The following is a 19,549-nucleotide window of genomic DNA, read 5'->3' as shown; positions in this document are numbered from 1 at the left end:
TTGTCAAAAGGCCACAGACTTCTTATGAAGGAAAGCCTGGTAGTATGGTAGTATGGTAGCATGGCTAACTCAAACATCTGTGGTGAGGGCTGGAGAGACAGATGGCTCAGTGGTTAAAAGCATGTATTGCTCTTTAAGGACTAGAATTTAGTTCCCATCACCCACACCAGGCAGCATAGAACCACTTGTAATTCTAGCTCCAGGCGATCTGACTCCTGTGTCCTCCTCCAACACTACACATACATGGCATATACTCACATACACATGATTAAAATTAGTTAATTAATTAAAATTAAAAACAAATAAATAAAAAATACAATATCTATGATGAATGCTGCCTTGAAACCATCATACTGGATGATCACGTGATCCCACCAAAAAACCCTCCAAAACTTCTCTGACTCCAAAACCCAAAATCTCAAACTTCCAGAATGTCAACATAATGCAAGTAGAAGAGCTCACAGGGGAGAGATTTTGTTTCACAGACAAAACAACTAAAAATTGATATACATATGATATACATGAACAAATAAACCTCATGCTTACAACTGGGCACCATCTCCAAGATGCTCATCAGATATATGAAATATTCCAAAATTCAGAAAAATCCCAAACCTGACATGTTTGACTCCAGGAATTCCAGGTGGGATCATATGTTGAAGGCACTCACCAAGAAGTGTCCCTGTTACCAGGCCACGTAGTTACCTTTAAAGGTTCTCCAGTTGCATTTTAATACCCTTGCTTCCCTGTGTGTTTAATTGATGCATTAGTGATTAATTATCCTGAGGAGGCCCCAGGATTCCACCTACTTACCTGGTGGTGAGTGGAGCAGCCTCAGTGACTGGTGGATGACACTGTGCTTTGAGCTGCAGCCCTTACCTGTGGGTCAGAGAGCCGGGAGAGGTCAGGGTACAGATAGAACTTGATGCCTTCAGAGGCGCCTGGCAACGTGACCCCTCGGATCAGGAGGATCAGCAGCATGATGTAGGGGAAGGTTGCAGTGACATACACGACCTGCCCGGGAGAAGAGAGACAAGAGGTAGGCAGGGGTGGTAGTAGTGGGCTTATTTCACTCAGCACAGCTCCCTCCCCAGCCGGCACACCACCCTTTCTGGAAGCTGCCCTGAAACTAACTAGATGCATGAACCATGCTGTGTCCATCTACACAGCCCAGTCTCAGAAAGACAGTTGGCTCTGAGCATCCTCAGGGTCTTGTTTCCATAGCTGCCAGTAGCCATGGATGCTCATGCCTCTCATATCAAACGGCCCTCAAGACATCTGCATAGAGCTCCACAATTCTCTGTGTCGTCTCTTGACAGCTGACAATATCCAATACAATGCATGCACCATGCAATCAGCACCCTGCATTATCTAGGGAACAATTACAAGGAAAAAAGTCTACACATCCAGTTCCGATGCAAGCATCCATTCATTATTTCTATCTGGGTTTCTTTGAATTCACAGATGCGGCTCCTATGTGACTGGACTGACAGGAAGTACCTAAACTAGAGTCCTAGAAGCAAAGAGTGGGATGATTGTGCCTCCCTTGTCATCTTTGTCATGTTGGGTGTGACATCCCTGTCAATCAAGAGGAACATGTGCAGGAGATGCATCTTCCAAGGCCGTACATGGTTGGCAACAATGTGTCCTATGTTTAAACCTTGAGAGGGGAGATTCCATGTTAGGATTCTTACTGCATAAATAGACTTAGAAAAGAAAGGAGAGAAGGGCTATGATAGCAGTGGGCCTCACCAAGAGCCAAGGGGAGAGGAGCCCACATGCACACATGTTTGCCTCACTCTGCCTACTCCTCAGGGGAGTGTAAATGGAGGGAATATGAGGAGCTTGACAGCAGTGGGTTTCAAACTCACTGAAAGACATAGAAATAACAACCCTGTACCTGGAGCTCTGGGAAAGAAGTGTTTCCCAAACACTTCCATGTGGGTCACTTGCTAATGTTTCTGTCTGACTCCACTCATTTTAAACTGCATTTTCTTACTGTGTGTGGGCTGTGTGCATGACATGGCACTTGTGTGGAGGTCAGAGGAGACGTTTCAAGACTCAGTGCTCTCCTTTCATGTGGCCCCCAGGGGTCGAACTCAGGTTGTCAGGCTTGGCAGCATCTTTTCTAGCTGAGCCATCTTGCTGGTCCTCTGGTTCATCTCTTTTAAAACCTGGCCAGGACTCTTTTAAATCCATTTCACAATTCATTAATGGTCTAAGACCTGCAATTTTGAGAAGAACGGTTCTTAGTAAGAATCTTTTCTTTTTATAACTATAGATAGGCTGAGACATGGGGGTAGGGAAGGAGATGGGAGGTAGAGGCAGAGTGGGAGAAGAAGCAGAAGGGGCAGAAAAGATCCCACACTGGTTTGGAGATCTCTAGGTCTGGTCTGCTTGGAGGAAGATGCTTGAACTCAGAGAAGCTGAGAGAGGCTGAGCCAATGGAGACAGTGCACTCAAGAATACACAGCCCTCCTGGAGCCCCCTGGCTTGAATACTGCTCATGCAAAGCTGGCCAACCATCCATACTCTGGACATCAGTCCTAGGTCCCCACATAGGTGCCAGCCCTCCTCCACTGGAGGATCCTGCAGGACTCAGAGTCCTGCCACATTTGACCCTTTCTCCTTTGTCATTTTCTATTCTCTAATCACCTGCACTGTCCCTTGTTGGGACCTCGCCACTCCTGTTTAGAAGGGAGCTTGTCACCAAGGGTCAGGGATGCTCTTAGATTCCAGTTTAGCTCCACATAGTCCTCAGTGCACACAGATGCAGGACACAGGCTTGCTGATGGCTGGGACTCAGACACCACAGGGCAAGCACGTGCTCTGAGCAGGCTGCCTCTGCTACCGCCTCTCACTCCTGTACAGCTGGGCCGGCTTTGGCCAGAGCACCAGTCCTTCACATCAGTCCTTCATTCACGTCCTCACTTCCGCTTTATGCATGCACTCACAACACTGAAGCCATTCCTGTGCCTGGGTAAGCAAAACTTATCCAATGGGCCTCTCTGCTCTAAGAAGCTTCCTGCTGGTTGAAAAGACAGACATAGAGGAAGATAATACATTCAGTGGTGGCCACAGAGAGGCAGCAGCCCATGACAAGAGCAGTCACAGTAAACTTCTCCAAAAAGGTGACCCAGAAATCAGATCCTAAAGGTGTAGGAGCTCAGGACATGAAATTGGGGGTGGAGGGAAGAGGGAAATGGAATTTCTACTGCATGCCAGGCACACATGGCACACATACATATATACACACAAATGCATGTATATGCATGCATGCACACACAGGCACATACACACACAAATGGAAATATACACACATACCCGCACACGTGTATATATGTACACATATATACACATACCCGCACACACACACATACATACACACACACATGTACATGATAGCAGTACTGGCTTGCTCATCCTACATGTCTCCATACTGGGTAAGGGCAGAGGGTGCTCTGGGCAGAAAGAGTTATCATCTTTTATATGTAAGGAAGGAGAGAGAGCACAGTAGCCTGTACAAAGTCACCCAGCTAATGAGTCATGACCGTGTATGGATTTATAGCAAGTTTGGCTTAGATCCCAATATCCCACTCATGAGATCATCACGATATCTATGAAAATACCTTATTATTTCCCTCATTTGAAAGAAGCCCAGTCATTTTGTTAGCACAAGGCACAGGTTTAAACACAGTTCTCAAACAAGAGGATACAAGAATCAGCAGAGATGGTGACAATGCATCCTCTAGACACACCTGGAAGGTTGGATCGGCTTCTGTGGGTGTTATCACTGGTCTTCAATGATAGCTCGCTTAGCCCCTGGTTCACCAATGCCTGCATTCCTGATCTCAAATGAACCATGAGCTCCCTGGCATGCTGTATGATCGATACATTCTCATACTGTCATATACAATGTCACAAAGTGTCATTCAAAGAAAGGATATGTAAGTCAGACACACAATTGGAGTAGGCAGTCAATATTAACAATCAGAAAAAGATCAGCTATGGCTGTGGCTGATCATTGACCAGCAAGCTGACTGCTGTAAAACTCTTCTCTTCCACATAGCTTTATAGACCTTGTCTATGGTAGACATTCAGCATTGCACAAATATTCTCTAAGGAACGTTTGTTAGGGCTGGAGTGATGGCTCAGTGGTTAAGAGCACTTTTACTAGCTGCTCTTCCAGATGATCCAAGCCAAACCTCCATCTTCTGCACTGCTCACAACATTTTTATCTTTCAAGCTCCTCCAGAACATCTCACTGTGGTCTCAACACTCAATGGCCTTTCTAGCCCAAAGTTCCAAAATCCTTCCACAGTCCTCCCCAAAACTTGTAATAAATACCCCACTCCTGGTACCAATCTGTGTTAGTCAGGGTTTATATTACTGCCATGAAATACCATAAGGCAAGGAAAACTGGCAAGGAAAGGGTTTATTCAGTTTATACTTCCACATTGCTGTTCATCACTAAAGGAAATTAGGACAGGAACTCAAGCAGGGGAGGATCCTAGAGGCAGGAGCTGATGCAGAGGCCATGGGAGGGGTGCTGCTTACTGTCTGGTTCCTAGTACTCATATCAGATGGCTCACAACTGTATATGACACTAGTTCCTAGGGATCTGACACTTCTGTCCTCTGAGGGCACCTGGCACCTCATGTGCATGTACCTGCACGTGTATGAATGTGCACACATACCCCATGTCTATACATAATTTTAAAACATAAGAACTTTTAAAATATTTTAAAATATTAATTTATTCATTTATTTGTGTGTGGGGGTATGGGTGTATGTAGGGATATGGAAGGGTATAAGTCAAAGAATAGTCTACAGGAGTTAATTTTCTCCTTTTATCACATGGGTCCCTGGGTTTGAGCTCAGATTGTAAGGTTGGCAGCAAGCACCCTTTAGAGCCATCTCACTGGCCCCTGCATATACACGCTTGATTCTTTTGGGTACTATTAAGTCAGCTCAAATCTACAAGTTAGGTGGAGGGTAACAACATAGCTTCCATCAGTTAGGGTAACAACCTAACAACCATGTACCATCAGATGCAGTAGCCAGGAGCTGCCACATCCAATATTTCTTTCTCTAGCTTAGCTGCCATGAGTCCTTGCTCACACAGGTGAAAGATGAGAATGCAAAACCTAATGACAACTCACATTCATAGGAATTATCCTCAACCTGCAAGAGCACTGTGATGAGGCCGAACATGCCAGTTTTCCTATGTTGTCTTTACTGAGTAGACAGGGTAGAGCCAACCAAGTATGCCCTCTGTGCCCAGGCAGTGTAGATGACAGACTGAGCCTCATCCTGGTGGTGGTGTGATCCATTCAGTAGCTGATGGCTCTGAGTGATGATTCTCAGGCCACAGAATGAAATCCCAGGGGATACTATGTTTCTGTATTACATTAGTACAGCCAAGCTCTCTAACTGGTGTCCATACTTTCACTTGTAGACTTTTAACAAAATCATAAAAGATAGGTAATATGCAAATGAGTTGCCCACAGACCATAGCGTGGGCATGTTTACTACCAGAATGAACCCACTGACTGGCATGTGCTACCCAATATTCACTCCTAAGCTGAAGTGTGAGAGCATCAATAAGGATCTAAAGGGTGGTTTGGAGTGTCATTACATAATACACATGGAGGGTGAGTGACATCAAAGTTGAAAATGCAATATCTCCCCATATCCCTTCTCCTGTGTTTCTATTTGTGGCTACTCTGGGTATTGGTGTTATCTTTGATCCCTACACCACCACCACCCACACAGCAGCTGTTGACTGTTGCCATATAGATATTGCTGTAAAGAGATTGTCCACAAATGGCATGTGCCAGCATCTACTCTTCTTGTGCACTTGTCAGACACTACTAATCAATCATAGCATTCCTTGTAGCTGAGCCTGCCGGCAGCCTGAAAACCCTCCATGCAACACTCCAGCTATCACCCATGACCTACTCCATATATCACATATGCATTTTCAGTGTCCCACAGGTCAATGGATGCATAAGATCCAGGTCTAGTTCTTAAAGAAGGCTGCTGAGCCAAGTGCTTCACAGGTTTCTGAGACAGATCTGTAAAAGTGGTTTGGAGCTAGGCATCCCAAGGTAAGTGGGAATGGCAGAGGCCAAAGATGCGGGATGGGCACAGAATATGCCCACTGATCATCTAGAAGCTTCCAAGTGGTCACTGGGGTGATGGGGAGGTTGGCCTCTTTCCTCAGCTGTCCCCACAAGCCTTCACACTCAATTCTCACCATTTGGCTCACTCACTGTATTCTGCACTCAGAGCAAGGGTTCCTCACTCCCTTCCTTCTGGGTCACTGTGACAATCCTGTACTGTCCACACTGCTGCCCAGGTTCAGAAGCAAAGATCTGGCTCATCTCTGTCCTGTGAGTCCCAGCCAGTAGCCCATGCTCAAGGTGCGGTGGAGCGAAATGGTCGAGCCTTGGTGGCAAGTGTTAGCATCCAATCCTGCTTCTTGCTGTGTGACTTGGCAGGTGTCCACCCATCCCCACCGCCACTGCTAGGGAGCATGCCAGGCTCCTCCAAGTCCCCTTGCCTTTTCCCAGTCGTCCTTTGTCCACAGAGTCCATCGCCAGCTCAAGGCCACCCACGGTGTTCACTCTCTGTGTGTCTGAGTCCCCACGCAGCTGGCTGAGCTTCCTCCAGGTCACATGTTCTGCCCTCCACCAGGATGTCCTTGTCCCATCTCACAGCTCTAGAAGCAAAGGCTCACAGTGGCTGACCTGAAATACGCCTTGCTCACCTCAGCAATGACCTCTTACCCCACAAACAAAACTGCCATCCCTGATGTGGTTATAAGGACTGCCACGTCTTGACTCAACACCTGTCACCCATCACTTGAACCACCCCAGCCCCCTCTATAGCACTAAATACTATGGTTGCCTTGCCTTGAAAGCTCATTCATGACTTCTACAATGGAAGAATGGACTTGGATGTTTGACTTCTAATGCTGCACTCACTGGTCCCAGAGCACAGAGGGCTCTGGGTAAGGGTAGAATGCCAGTCATACACTGAAAGTCGGGGATCTCATGAGGTGTCCCTGGCAAGGAGCAGGGTTCCTTCAAAGTCATCTGGGGACCCAGGATGTGTGTGGAAGAGGGAGGAGCTTTTTACAGTGCTTGTGACTGTGTGAGATGATGGGTGACTGAGACAGGCACAGTAAGTCCTTTGATAAGGTAGCACCCAGCTAAGCCAGCAATGGCTCAAACACAGGGAGGTGGGTGTGAAGGAAGGACAGCCCATTTGTCAGCCTCCTTAGGCTCAGGCTGTAAGGCCTCCCTGACCAGAGCACACTCCTAGGTTACTGAAAAGTTTCACTATTGTTGAATCCCCTTGCATCAGGTCACCTCCTTCTGCACAGAAAGGTCGCATAATTGTGGTAATTACACTGTATCCTGTCTTAATTGACTCTAATTGCTCATTTGCATCCCAATACTGGAATCCTGGGGTGCTTTTCCCCCTACTTCCAGGACACAGCTATTTATTTCATAGCAGGGAGACTGTCTGGTCACTGGGAATGCCACTGAGTTTGCAGAAGGGCCTCCGCTCCCCAAGTTTTTCAGGACAATGGGGCAAGTTACAAAATAGTGTTGTTCAAAAAGCATTTGGAAAGTGGATTGATGTGGGGACAAAGGTCCTCAGGGTCAGTAGATCCAGAATGCTGGACTGCTCAGGCAGATTCCATTCCTCACTGTATGAGAAGGTATGATACAGTGAAGACAGGGATAGACACAGGGATAGACAGGCTAATTCAAGCTTCCACATTATATGCTACAAATGGACTTACTTGTGTGAGCTAATCTTTTTTATTTACCTGAGTCTTCTCAAAGGCAGTATTATGCTACCACATGTGAGAAGGAAACTGTGAACTTCTGCCAGACAGTAAACCGTTTCTAAGCCCAATGGATCAATAACTGAAGAGTTAAAAGTGGTGAAATGAGATAAGAATAAATTCCAGCCCAAGGCTGGCCTTCCTTGGGTATGCTCTATGTCCAAAGAAAGAGAAGCAGGTTTGAGAGGGGATAACCTTAAACCAACCAGCTCTTCCTTGGATTCTGCCAAGGAAGCAACCATCCCACAATTTAACAATGATCTTATTTGACTTTCGTGCAGACAAGATCATTCTGGAGTTCTCTACCAGTAGAATTTCTTCCATATTTGTAGTGAAAGACCAGACAGATGCAATGTGAGGTCTTTCCCTGTCTCAGTTTCTATGAAACCAGTCCTTTATCAAGTGCTAGCCTTCCCAAAGAACCAGGACTATCTGACGCTCTCCAGGGTCCTGACACTGATTTGGGTTGCACTAACTGCTCAGCGCCTTGGACCATGCTTCCATTAGCTGAGCACCTGGGTGCCAGAGATGGCTCACACTGTTACCTCTAACCTGCCTTCAACACTACTTCTGTAGGTTTCTCTATATACTTTTCAGACTGAAACCATCAAGATGGTTTGTCTAAAGAAAGAGAAGCGGGTTTGAACTCATTTTTCTAAAGAACGAGAAGCTGAAAGAACTCAGAAGTTTGTCCTCTCTGTGCTGCGGCTTCTGTTCTTAACCTGGAGGCTCTGGCTTGACTAGAGTCTGACAGAAACTCACCAACACCCACTACCCTCAGCCATGGCAAGCCCATGAAATCCCCCAATTCCATTTCCCTTTCCAGCTGGTCATTCCAGCACATCTACCTGCCCCCCTGGGTTAGAAAGCACAGCCTAAACATCCATTCATTAGACATGCATTCTTTTGACTATTAATAGATAGATGTTACTCTCCCCAACCCGGATTTATAAGGACCACTCCCAGATTTTACAGTGAAGACTATTCTAACCTTCACCAAGTAGGCATACCTTCCACTAAGGACTTGTTAGACTGAGAAAATGTGAAGAAGATGAAAGTCTGCAAAGTGGAAGCTCCCATGGATATAGCTGGCTTCCCACTTTTTTTTTTTTTACTACTTTTAGAGATGTTTTCCAAAAATATTCTTTTTTCTTTTTTAAAACGACCCTCTGTTTGTTTGTTTGTTTATTATTTATTTATTTATTTATTTATTTATTTATTTAATGTATAGGAGTACTCTGTTCAGACACACCAGAAGAGGGTATAGAATCCCATTACAGATGGTTGTGAGCCACCATGCAGTTGCTGGGAATTGAACTCAGGATCTTTGGAAGAGCAGTCAGTGCTCTTAACTGCTAAGTCATCTCTCCAGACTTTGAAGAATATTCTAACAAAATTTGTATATGCTGGGGAAAAAAAATACTTCTAAGTAACTAAATCTAAATTGGGTAGTGTCACATTTTCACAAGACAGTAAGGGTATCTCCCTACAGAGGCAATGGTATTTTAACAAGACAGTGCTATTTCCTTAGGCAGATGAAGAGATGGTTGTTAAGCAACAACTGACTAATGGTGTTTGATAACAGCACAGACTACCCGATTGCCACCAAGCACTGTATCACTATAAGGTGCATGTTTCACACTGGCATCTCTAGACAGGGTTAAGGAGGAGAAGAGGAAGATTCTGAGAGACAGCATCCGAGCAGGCCCAGCTGAGTGTGGTGAGCAGAACTTGTGACTCACAGTAAGACCACGAGGAAGCCCTAGAATCTTCTCCCTCTTCTGCAGTAACGAGACCCTGGTTTAGCGTGTGTGTGCACATGTGTGCAAGCTCACTGACAGGTGCCTTCCTCAATCACTCTCCACCTTATTTTTTAAGATAGGGTCACTCACTATGGAGGTCTGTTATTTGGTCAGCAGGCCTTAAGCACCCCTTTCTCTACCTTCCTGGTGCAGAGTTTACAGCATACAATGCCACAACAAGGCTTTTATGTGGGTGCAGGGATCCAAACCCTTTATTGACTGAAAAATCTCCCTAGTCCAAGACTCCTCATCCTTACAGAACTTATGGTTGCCTAATCTCAACCTCCCTCATAGCTAAGTTGGTCATGTGATGATAGCTGGCCAATAAGACACAAATGAAGGTGGTATAAAAGGAAGGGCTAGACCTTACCCTTCCATTTGCCTTCACATGGTCTTAAATGAAGAAAAGATCTCTTAGGTTATAAAACTGTGGGCAGTACCCTAAGATAGCCAGGAGAGAGAACAGAGAGGGCTGAACTGCTGAGTCTGATCCATCATGTGAGAGGGAGAGAAAAAGACTTAGTCGAACAGAGAATCTAAATGTCTAGCCACCATCAGCCTCTCTGACCTTGCATAGGCACTGCTATTCCCACTCGTCTGGGTCTGGGGGTCTGGGTCTGGGTCTGGGGGTCTGGGTCTGGTCTGGGTCTGGGTGTGGGTCTGGGTCTGGGTCTGGTCTGGGTCTGGGTCTGGGTCGTCTGCATCTTTTGTTTTCAAGTGAAGGTACTGGCTAAGGAGACCCATATCTCTCTTCCCAGATACACAGAGATGCTGAGGATGACCTGAGGACCTCAGAAGCAGGCCATTGAGAGTGACGACCTGCTACTTCTGGAATCAACCAGGATTACCAACAAATAGGAAGGTCTCAGCCATAAAATTAAAGCTTTAAGCTTCCCTGCCATGGTTTACTAGCGACCTGCATATAAGGTGCATCACCATGTATACGGTGTGCACATGGTTCCCTGAGCTTAGGTCTTCCCGGTTTGTGAAGAGAGGTCAATTCCCACACAGATGATGAAGGTAGGTCAGAGGTCGCTCAGTTACAAGAAAGGCTGGGGTGACCTCTTTTCCTAGCAATTGAGTAGTCTTTGTGGGTAGGGTACAACAGCAGGGTTCTAGAGCTCAGACAGAAGCTACATTGGTCTCATCTCAGCTGCAAGGGAGTCAGAGTAGTGATTCTGGAAAATACTTAGGAGACCACCTCACTAATGAATGTGGTACCTACTGGGGACATGCAGGACTGGAAAGCTGATGTTAAGAGGGGTTAATTCACTGGCTGGAGAAGCCCGAGAGAAAAGGGCCAGGAGAGAAGATGACCCACAGCATAGAGACACACACATAACCATCACTCCCAGACTCCTAAGGAAGTATGCGTAACAGTAGGAAAATTAAGATTCATAACAGTAGCAAAATTACAGTTATGAAGTAGTAACAAAAGTAATTTTATGGTTGGGGGCCATCACAAGGTGAGGAACTGTATTAAAGGGTCACAGCATTAGGAAGGTTGACGACCTCTTATAAACAAACTATGCCCATGTCCAGATGGAAACATACTCTTGCAGTCAGGAAAATACAAGATTCCTGTCTCAAAGCCTGTACTGTGATCACCACATAGACCAGTGGGGAGTCTTTTCCTCTGTGATCCAACTAGGATAATTTCACACCAGTGTTTCTTGCTCTCCCCTGCCATGGGCCTTTGCTTCTGTCCTACCTTTACTTCTGCCTCTTTAATCATGGCTGCCTTTACACAGGCTATATGAACCACCCTTACTTGGCACACACACTCAGCAGCACAGTAACACCATACAGACACAAGTCCAGTCTCTAGCATTTCTTTGTGCATCCAATAGACTTCTGCCAGCCACTTTTTTTCTGGGTTTGGGTTCTTTTTTTCTTTACACTGAGGACAGTAACACTGCTCATTCGATGTGTCCTTTGAGTCTCAGATTCTTGTTGTGACAATGTTCACCTCTATGCTAACTCTGGGAGATAACCAAGCCAATGTCCACACAGCATCAGTCCTAGACCTTGGTTTATCAGCCTTTAGTAAATGGCAACCTTCTTCCTTTAATTCAGATTTGCTTTATCTTACCTCATAATGCAGTGAGCCAGTGTAGGTGTCAGCTTCCCACCTCTATGACGTAATATCCAAGGCAGACAGCTTAGGAGGTGGGAAGCATTATATTTGACTCATGGGTTCAGAAAGTTTGACCTGTGGGGACTTTAATCATAAAATTACTTTTGTTACTGGTCTGGTTGTTTTCGATCTGCAGAGATATCATGATGGGAATATGAGGTAAAGGAGATCCATTTATATCATCATTGTGGTCAGAAAGGAGAAAGAGGAAAGGGGAAGGCTAGGGAAAAGGAAGAAAGAGAAAGAGGAAAAGGGGAGAAGAGAGGGAAGATGAAGTGGGAAGCAGAGAGAGGAGGAAGAGTCTAGATCCCAGCAACATTTTCAAAAACACACCTCCAATGGCCTAACTTCCATCTACTAGGCCCCATATACTAAAGGCTGGACCATATCCCTACATTGTCTTGGCTAATAACTCAGTCTTTAACACACAGGCCTTAGGGAGCCATTTAAGACTTAAACCAAAGCAGCTGCTGACACAGCTGGCTGTGCCTTTACTCAAAGCTGCTCAAGGCGAGGGGCTGTGAAGGTTTTGAAGCTTTTCCCAGTAACTCCTTTGCTGAATGTAAACATTAGGCTAATATGAAACTCAGATCTTGACAGGTGACCATCACACATGCCACATCGGGCCTTTGGTGTGGGACTGACGTTGCTCTGTTCATCTACTTGAGATCTTTCTATTGAATCTCGCCTACAGACAGTCAGGTTTGCTGAGAAAACTATAGCAAGCCCCGTGCTTGGTTCTGAGAGCAGGCTGAAGTGGATGAATGAACAGGTCCCCATCCTTGAGATAGTCTACAATCGACACAGCATAGTGGGAGGGTGGCTCGGGGCTCCTGGGGATGGGCTCTGCGGGGCACAGCAAGCCCCTGTAGTTCCAATCCTGATCTAGAACCTGCTGTGAGAACAAATCCCTGCAAGGCAGCATGTGTCAGCCTGGGAGAAAGTCACCTCCAGGGACAAAAGCAAACCCTGCATGCTGGGTGACATGGTCCTAAAGCAGCAGGCATTCTTGCACGCTCATTAGCTTGGCTGAATCCAATTGAAATCCTTGTCCACAAGGTATCGAAAGATGACCAGATTCAGGAGGCAGGGTTTAAGCCTATTTCATGGTGAATTAAGATTAGCTGGGGGGGGGGGTCAATGCTATTGATTTTTACTTCACCATAAAGGCCACAGAAATGGAAACAATCTCAAAACAAGCCTGAGTGACATAAATATTCCATGCTGTGCCCAGCCAAGCTTGCTCTGGTATTAAGAGCTATTGCTTACTGCCTGAAAAACATGCCCAGTACCTTAGTTAATAATGATTTAAGCCCTATCCATCTTCTTGGACTAGAAGGCTTGTCACCATAGCAACCAAGGGCACCAAGAAAGCACACATACCCTGGAGTCTTAGTCTCTGTCTCTGTCTCTGTCTGTCTCTCTCTCTCTCTCTCTCTCTCTCTCTCTCTCTCTCTCTCTCTGTGTGTGTGTGTGTGTGTGTGTGTGTGTGTGTGTGTGTGTGTGTAGGTGTAGGTGTAGGTGTAGGTGGGTGCTAGATAGGAAACATCATCATGTGCCCTTGCTCTCTTGAGCACACTTTCAAAGATGGAGATGTGGAGAACAGCAAAGGCTCAGGCAGGGACCAGAGCTATTGCTAGGCTCTTGAAAATAGACCTCATCTCAGACAAACCAGATGACAAACCACAGCAGAGAAGAATCTGCCTCCCCTCCTTCCCTTACCTCGATTGCTCTTCTGTTGCCCCTGTTACTCAGTTAGCATCCCGGAAGACATCAGGCTTGCCCTTAAAAGCCCAGCCTGACAGTGTCTCAGTTTTGATCTTTATTCTGTCCTGACAGACTTAAAACTTTCCTTCGTTATACTTCTGTTTCTTCCCCCCTCCCATTTGAAAGGCCCTTTGCCCCGGTTTGTTTTGTAATATATTCCTTTAATCAACTAAACAATCAATGGCTCAATCAACCAACTCTGATGAGCAACTTCTTCGTGAGGTAATCGGTAACAGGCCTGGGGAGATGGCTCAGTCAAGTGCTTATGTGCAAACATGAGGACCTGAGTTTGATCCCTGGAACCCATGGAGGTGGGCAGAGTGGTTGTCCTTTTAATCTAAGAACAGGGAAGATGAAGACAAAGAGATCACTGAGGCTTGCTGCTCAGCCAGATGAGCCTCAAAACACGAAGCAGCAGGCCAGCAAGAGATCCTGACTCAGAAAAGTGGATGGTTCCTGAAGAGAAACACACGAAGATGACCTCTGATGTCTACACACATGTGCATGCAGACGCACATGTGCACCCACACACATGCATACCCTCCACAAGAAATAGAAATAAACAAAATAAAAGAAGGCCTTGGTATTTAATTATAGCAATGAAAACAAACTAGGATACCCCACTTTCCTTTCTCCCTGAACCTCTCCCTAGTGGGTCTGAAACTCTATATAAACCAGGTTGGCTTTGAATTCAGAGATCCACCTGCTTATGCCTCTGGAGTGCTGAGATTAAAAGTGTGCATTACTATACTCAGCATATGTGTGTGTGTGTGTGTGTGTGTGTGTGTGTGTGTGTTTGAACTGAATCAAAGTCTCTACCACATCAGGTAAGCTCTCTTCTCCTGAGCCACAACCCAACCTCTTGCCTCCTACGGTTTTGGAGGCCGAGGAATGGCTGGTGCCTCCTAGTCCCACTCACCAACTGGTGGGAGCCCCAGAGTTCAAGACCCACAGTTCAAATCCTTTATGATTATATCTGCCTGGATTTCCCACAACTCCACGTGGAAACTTAGAAGTCCTTATGTTCAAGCCTGCAGTCCTCATTCACAATTCTCCCCCAAACCTACACCTCCTCCATCGTCCTCTCGGACTGTGGTGCCTCCCCAGCTCCATCGTCCTCTCGGACTGTGGTGCCTCCCCAGCTCCATCGTCCTCTCGGACTATGGTGCCTCCCCAGCTCTGGCCCCCTGGTCTTTTCTGGCCCCTTTTCTCCAGCTTCAGCTTGAATTAAACTCTGGAAATGGAGGAAGCATGGCTGCTCCTTCTGGAAGCACCAGCATGTGTTGTTCTTGTTTGGGCCCTTTCTAGGCTAGCCAGCCCCAGTGCACACTTTCACCTTAGTCTTCTGGTCCTCAGTCTCCTTCCTGTCCAAATCTCTTAAAGGTCGGGATTCCCAAGTCTCTGCATCCCTCCACCTTCCCCTGCATTCCCTTCCTGAGCAAGCCTTTGCTCACATGATCTCCTCTATCCTATAACACACGTTTCTCAATTGCTGCATTTATCCATTTTCTGTTACTATCATCAAATACTAGAGACAGCTAACTTTGTAAAGAGAAGAGCTTATTTAGGGAGCAGTTCAGGGAATACAAAGGCAGTAACACCCAGTTCATCTCAGCCCTGGGCAACACCTCATGATATCACAGCAGGGTGTGTACGGAAGTGAAAAGCCACCACCAAACAATGAATGCAAGGCACCAAAGCCATCAACATCTCTATAACTACAGAGGAGCAACAGACTTTATTGGCTAAAATAGCTAAATTTTCATAATATAATTTTCTGTATATCAGTGTTATGTACATGCATGCACATCTATGCACATATGCATGTCTGGTACCTATGGTGGCCATGAGCTGGAATTACAGATGGTTGCAAGCCACCACATGGGTGCTGGGAATCCAGCCTGAGTCCTCTGGAAGAACAGCGCATGCTCACAATCACTGAGCCATCTGTCCAGTTCCTGGTTGAAATATCTTAAAATAATTGAGACTACTTATGGAAAGCCACTGATGGAAAGAGAGAATGGATTTCCTTAAATTGTTCTCTGACCTCCACATATCAACCATGGCATGTCACACATTAAATTTATGGTAAGATACTTAAAATGTCTCTAAAAGATGGAGCTATTTTTTTCTGCAGAAAGGTATCCAAAAAAGTTGGTGGAATTTGATACTGAAAAGCCAACTTCAGGAACATGATCATGAGTCCATTTTTTAAAATTCCACATTTGCATGAGGTGACCTAGTACTTTACAGATCCAAGAAAAGAAGATACCACAGGCAGAGGAGGCTATTCCATTGTTACCGTGCTAGCCCATGTTGCTGTGGCCAAACTGCACACACAGCCTGCTAGTGCTTTGACCAGCAGTCTGAGCCTGGAGATGCAGAGGATGCTGTGGACAGTCCTTCACAGCAGCAAGTGCCATATCGTGTGCCACAGACCAGCATATGACACAGCGCCAACAGAGGCGCGCCATATTTCTGATTTCTGTTCCATCTCGATGGTAGGCACAGTACATTTTTTTTTAGTGTACAAAACAATGGCATGACTCAGTTCAGGTGAAATATGTCAGCCATTTCTCCTTTTACGAGTAGGGCACAAAATAAAACTCATATGGTATCTATGGACCCTGAGTGTAGAAAATTACACACACCCAAATAACTCCATGAGTTTTATAGAATTCCTATGGGTTTATGGGGCCCCTGATGCCTCTTCATGCCCAGAATAAAGAATCTTAACCTATATGAGGTGACTCCATGCCACCTGCCTCTCTCTGAGCCTAGACACCTCAGTGGCATCCCAAACATTTCCCCATGCATTCTCACTGGCTACTGCAATCTTGATGAGATCTTAGAAGAGAGAATTATCTCCTCTAGTCTCTGTTCCTAGTGTTCTCTGCTTCCCCGGTGGCACCACATCTGTCTCTGGTCATCTAGCTTGCAGCCTTATTAATTTCTCTGCCTCCCAAACCCACCACAAACAGAGAGGAGAGTTCACTCTCTGGGCACTTCCTAGCCCTGTGCTCTTCTCTCCATCTCAAGGCACCTTGTGTCCCTGACCTGCACTCCCTCCATGGTCACCTATACCTACTCACATGCCATAGCTCTGGAGGTACCATAGGGAGGAAGTCAGGCCATGCCACCACTTGGCTTCCAGTCATAGCCAAGCTGTGTTCTCTGGGCCACATGGATCCCAGGATAGCTGTGAATGTGGCCAGACATATTTGTAGACAACACCTATTGTGCCACAGTGTCAAGAGATCTTCCAGTGACTAGCTGCATTCTCGACTTCTCTCTAGGCTTGCCCACACACGTACTGTCTCAAGGTCTACATAGGTGTCTAACACTTGCCGATTGACCTCACTTCAAGATGGCCAGCTGCATAAAACAATGAAGCAATTTATGCTTCATTCCCACCATGAGACCTGAAGTGGGTCTTCCTGCTAGCATCTCATCACACATGGTCGTGCACATCTATTAAATGTTGCAGAATTCTTAGGAAGCTTAAGTGGTACAGAGGCAAGACAGTAACGTCTGTCTTACCACCTAAAGGATAAGTCAGAGGTACATGGGGAGTTTCCTGATATCACAGAGACTAAAGCACTGAGTTAAAATCCAAGGACTAGGATTTCCAGGAACACTACAGTGCGCACCAAACATGACAAAAAGCCCTGTTTCCCAAGGTCTCCAGATGGCCTGGCAACCATGCGGGAGTGAGAAGTTCTAACCACTTAAGCTTAAAGTCTGTTTTGCATGAAACTGGAAGGTTTTATTTGGAGCTGCTAAGGATTGGATCCAGGGCCTTGCATAGCCAAGTTTTTTCCCCTTTCTCATATTAATTATAACTGAGGTTTCCACAAATAAAGTCATCACCCAAGGTGAGGTGAGGCAGGTTATCTAAACACCATTCCTCCTTCCAGATAAATCATGTTGCTATGCCAACACCAACATAACCCTCCTGACCAAGGCACCATTCCTGGGCAGGCATGTTTACAACCATTGCAATAGTGGGGGCTCTAAATTAATATATCTGCTTACTTGAAGCTCTTATTTCAAGACGGAAAACCCAGAGCAAACCCAGAGCAATGGTCCTGAACAGTCTGGGCTTCCATCTCGCCTTGTGTCCGTGTGTGCTCCTCACAGATGGAATCACTGGTACTGGGACTCAGTGCGTTGGCTTAACCCCTGGAGAAGTCTCACATCTTTACAGATGTGCTGTATGTAAAAGCTGCTGTCTTTGGCTTTTTCTGTAACACAGCATAGTTTTCTGGAATCAATCTGAGCTGTCTGACTGTGGATGACTGGCATCTCAGGCTGGTCGAGGTGTGTTATAAAACCCCTGCTATGAGCAGGAGGCCTTGCAGCTGTGAGTGGCTTAAGAAGCCCTAAGCATCTGGACCAGCAGGCCTGGCATCGAGCAGGCTCTTCCTAGTGTTGTGATCAACACACTGGGCCAAAAACAAATGATTTAATTGGGATAAAGACTTTGCTGGCTTTTGCAGAGTGAAATATGGTCTGCCCCAATGTTCTCGCTGGGGGTTCTGTTTCTAACATACCTGAGGTTGTCAAACAGGAAGGAAGACAGCTGCTGTCACAGTACAGGACACAGTGTGAAGCCTGTCAGTGCGATCTCCACTTTCCAAAAATACACTTCTGCTTAAGAGCCATCATCAATGGCTCCCCACTGTGCCAGTCTCTCCACCTGGCTGTCCTCCTCTATGAAGCTTCTCCCAAGAGGCTTTGCCAACCTTCCCCATGCCATGGTAATGTCCCAACCCAAACAGCAATGACTGGTCTGTGGATAACTATTGTTTACAACAGGGCCGCAGTGAACATCTGCAGGTGAGGGGCTTGAGCTTACTCACCTACTTGGAGCCAGAGAATGAACTCAGCAAGGCAGAGAGCACTCATAGTTCCAGTAAGGCTAGCTACTATGTCTGCTACATACAAGCCCTGAGTATTTTTAGAATCCTCACAACAAGGTAGGTTTTCTTATATCCCAAGAGGCACGGAAAGCCCAGTGGTCACCCTGAAGGACAGCGCTATATTCAAAACCACATTTGCCAGGGTCCAGAGGCAGGACATTTGGTCTCTGCTTTCCTCTGTGTGCTGATGTGTAAGGGGAATGTATGGTGGTTTGCCATGTACCTTCACTCATCTGCTGGCTGTGTGACTCTATGCCACTAACCTCTTCTGGACTTTAGTGGCACTCCTACAGTAGGTTTGCCTACACTCAACGTGCACACCTACTGTAAAGGCTGGATCACACGATGATAGTAGAGCACTGAGCTTCCATGTCAGAAACACAGGGATGGTCCTGAAATTGGAGCCTGGGCCTATCTGCCTGTTGCCAGATGTGTCTATGGCATGTCCCCGTGCTTCTTCCTCCAGTGGTCACCCTCCATTGAAAGCTTGTTCTCTAGGGTCTCTCTCACTCAGAGTCACAAACACTTTTTTTACCCACTCTGTGCCCACATTCATCTTCTTCCACAAGAAAGCATTCCTGAGCCACTGTAGGTACAGGAAGGGAGCGGGAGATCAAATGTCTGACCGCCCAGGAAAAACTGTTTCTCATCAACTCAGTCCAGCAGGTCCTTGCATACACGGGCATCACACACTCACTGGACCTCTCAGTCAGTCAGGTCATCGGTTGGTGCATCCATTTGACTTCCTTTGGGGACAAAGCCATAACTGCTCTCAGCACCCCTGACCTACATGGAGTTGACCTTGTTCACTGTCTACAAGGCAGAAGGAAAGAGGAGAAAGGCTGTCTTATAGTTGCCTGGTTCTGTGTACATAACCATACCTTAAAGTCACTATCAAAAGTACAGTATAGGGGGGTTGGAGAGGTGACTCAGCTATTAAGAGCACTGGCTGCTCTTCCAAAGGTCCAGAGTTCAAGTCCCAGCAACCACATGGTAGCTCACAACCACCCGTAATAAGATCTGATGCCCTCTTCTGGGGTGTCTGTTTGCTACAGTGTAC

The 19,549-nt window shown here is 46.2% G+C and overlaps 1 protein-coding gene across 1 annotated transcript in view; it reads right to left on the bottom strand.

The window, feature by feature from the left end:
- Slc6a11 (solute carrier family 6 (neurotransmitter transporter, GABA), member 11) overlaps window positions 1-19,549 on the bottom strand; it is a 118,646-nt gene that overhangs the window by 54,262 nt on the left and 44,835 nt on the right. The window contains exon 6 of the mRNA NM_172890.3: window positions 880-1,014. Within this exon, the coding sequence (NP_766478.1) occupies window positions 880-1,014 (135 nt within the window). The remainder of the gene's footprint in view (window positions 1-879; window positions 1,015-19,549) is intronic.

This window comes from Mus musculus, chromosome 6 (assembly GCF_000001635.26).
Source record: "Mus musculus strain C57BL/6J chromosome 6, GRCm38.p6 C57BL/6J".
Taxonomy (NCBI): domain Eukaryota; kingdom Metazoa; phylum Chordata; class Mammalia; order Rodentia; family Muridae; genus Mus; species Mus musculus.
This window is presented reverse-complemented; position numbering and strand designations above follow the sequence as displayed.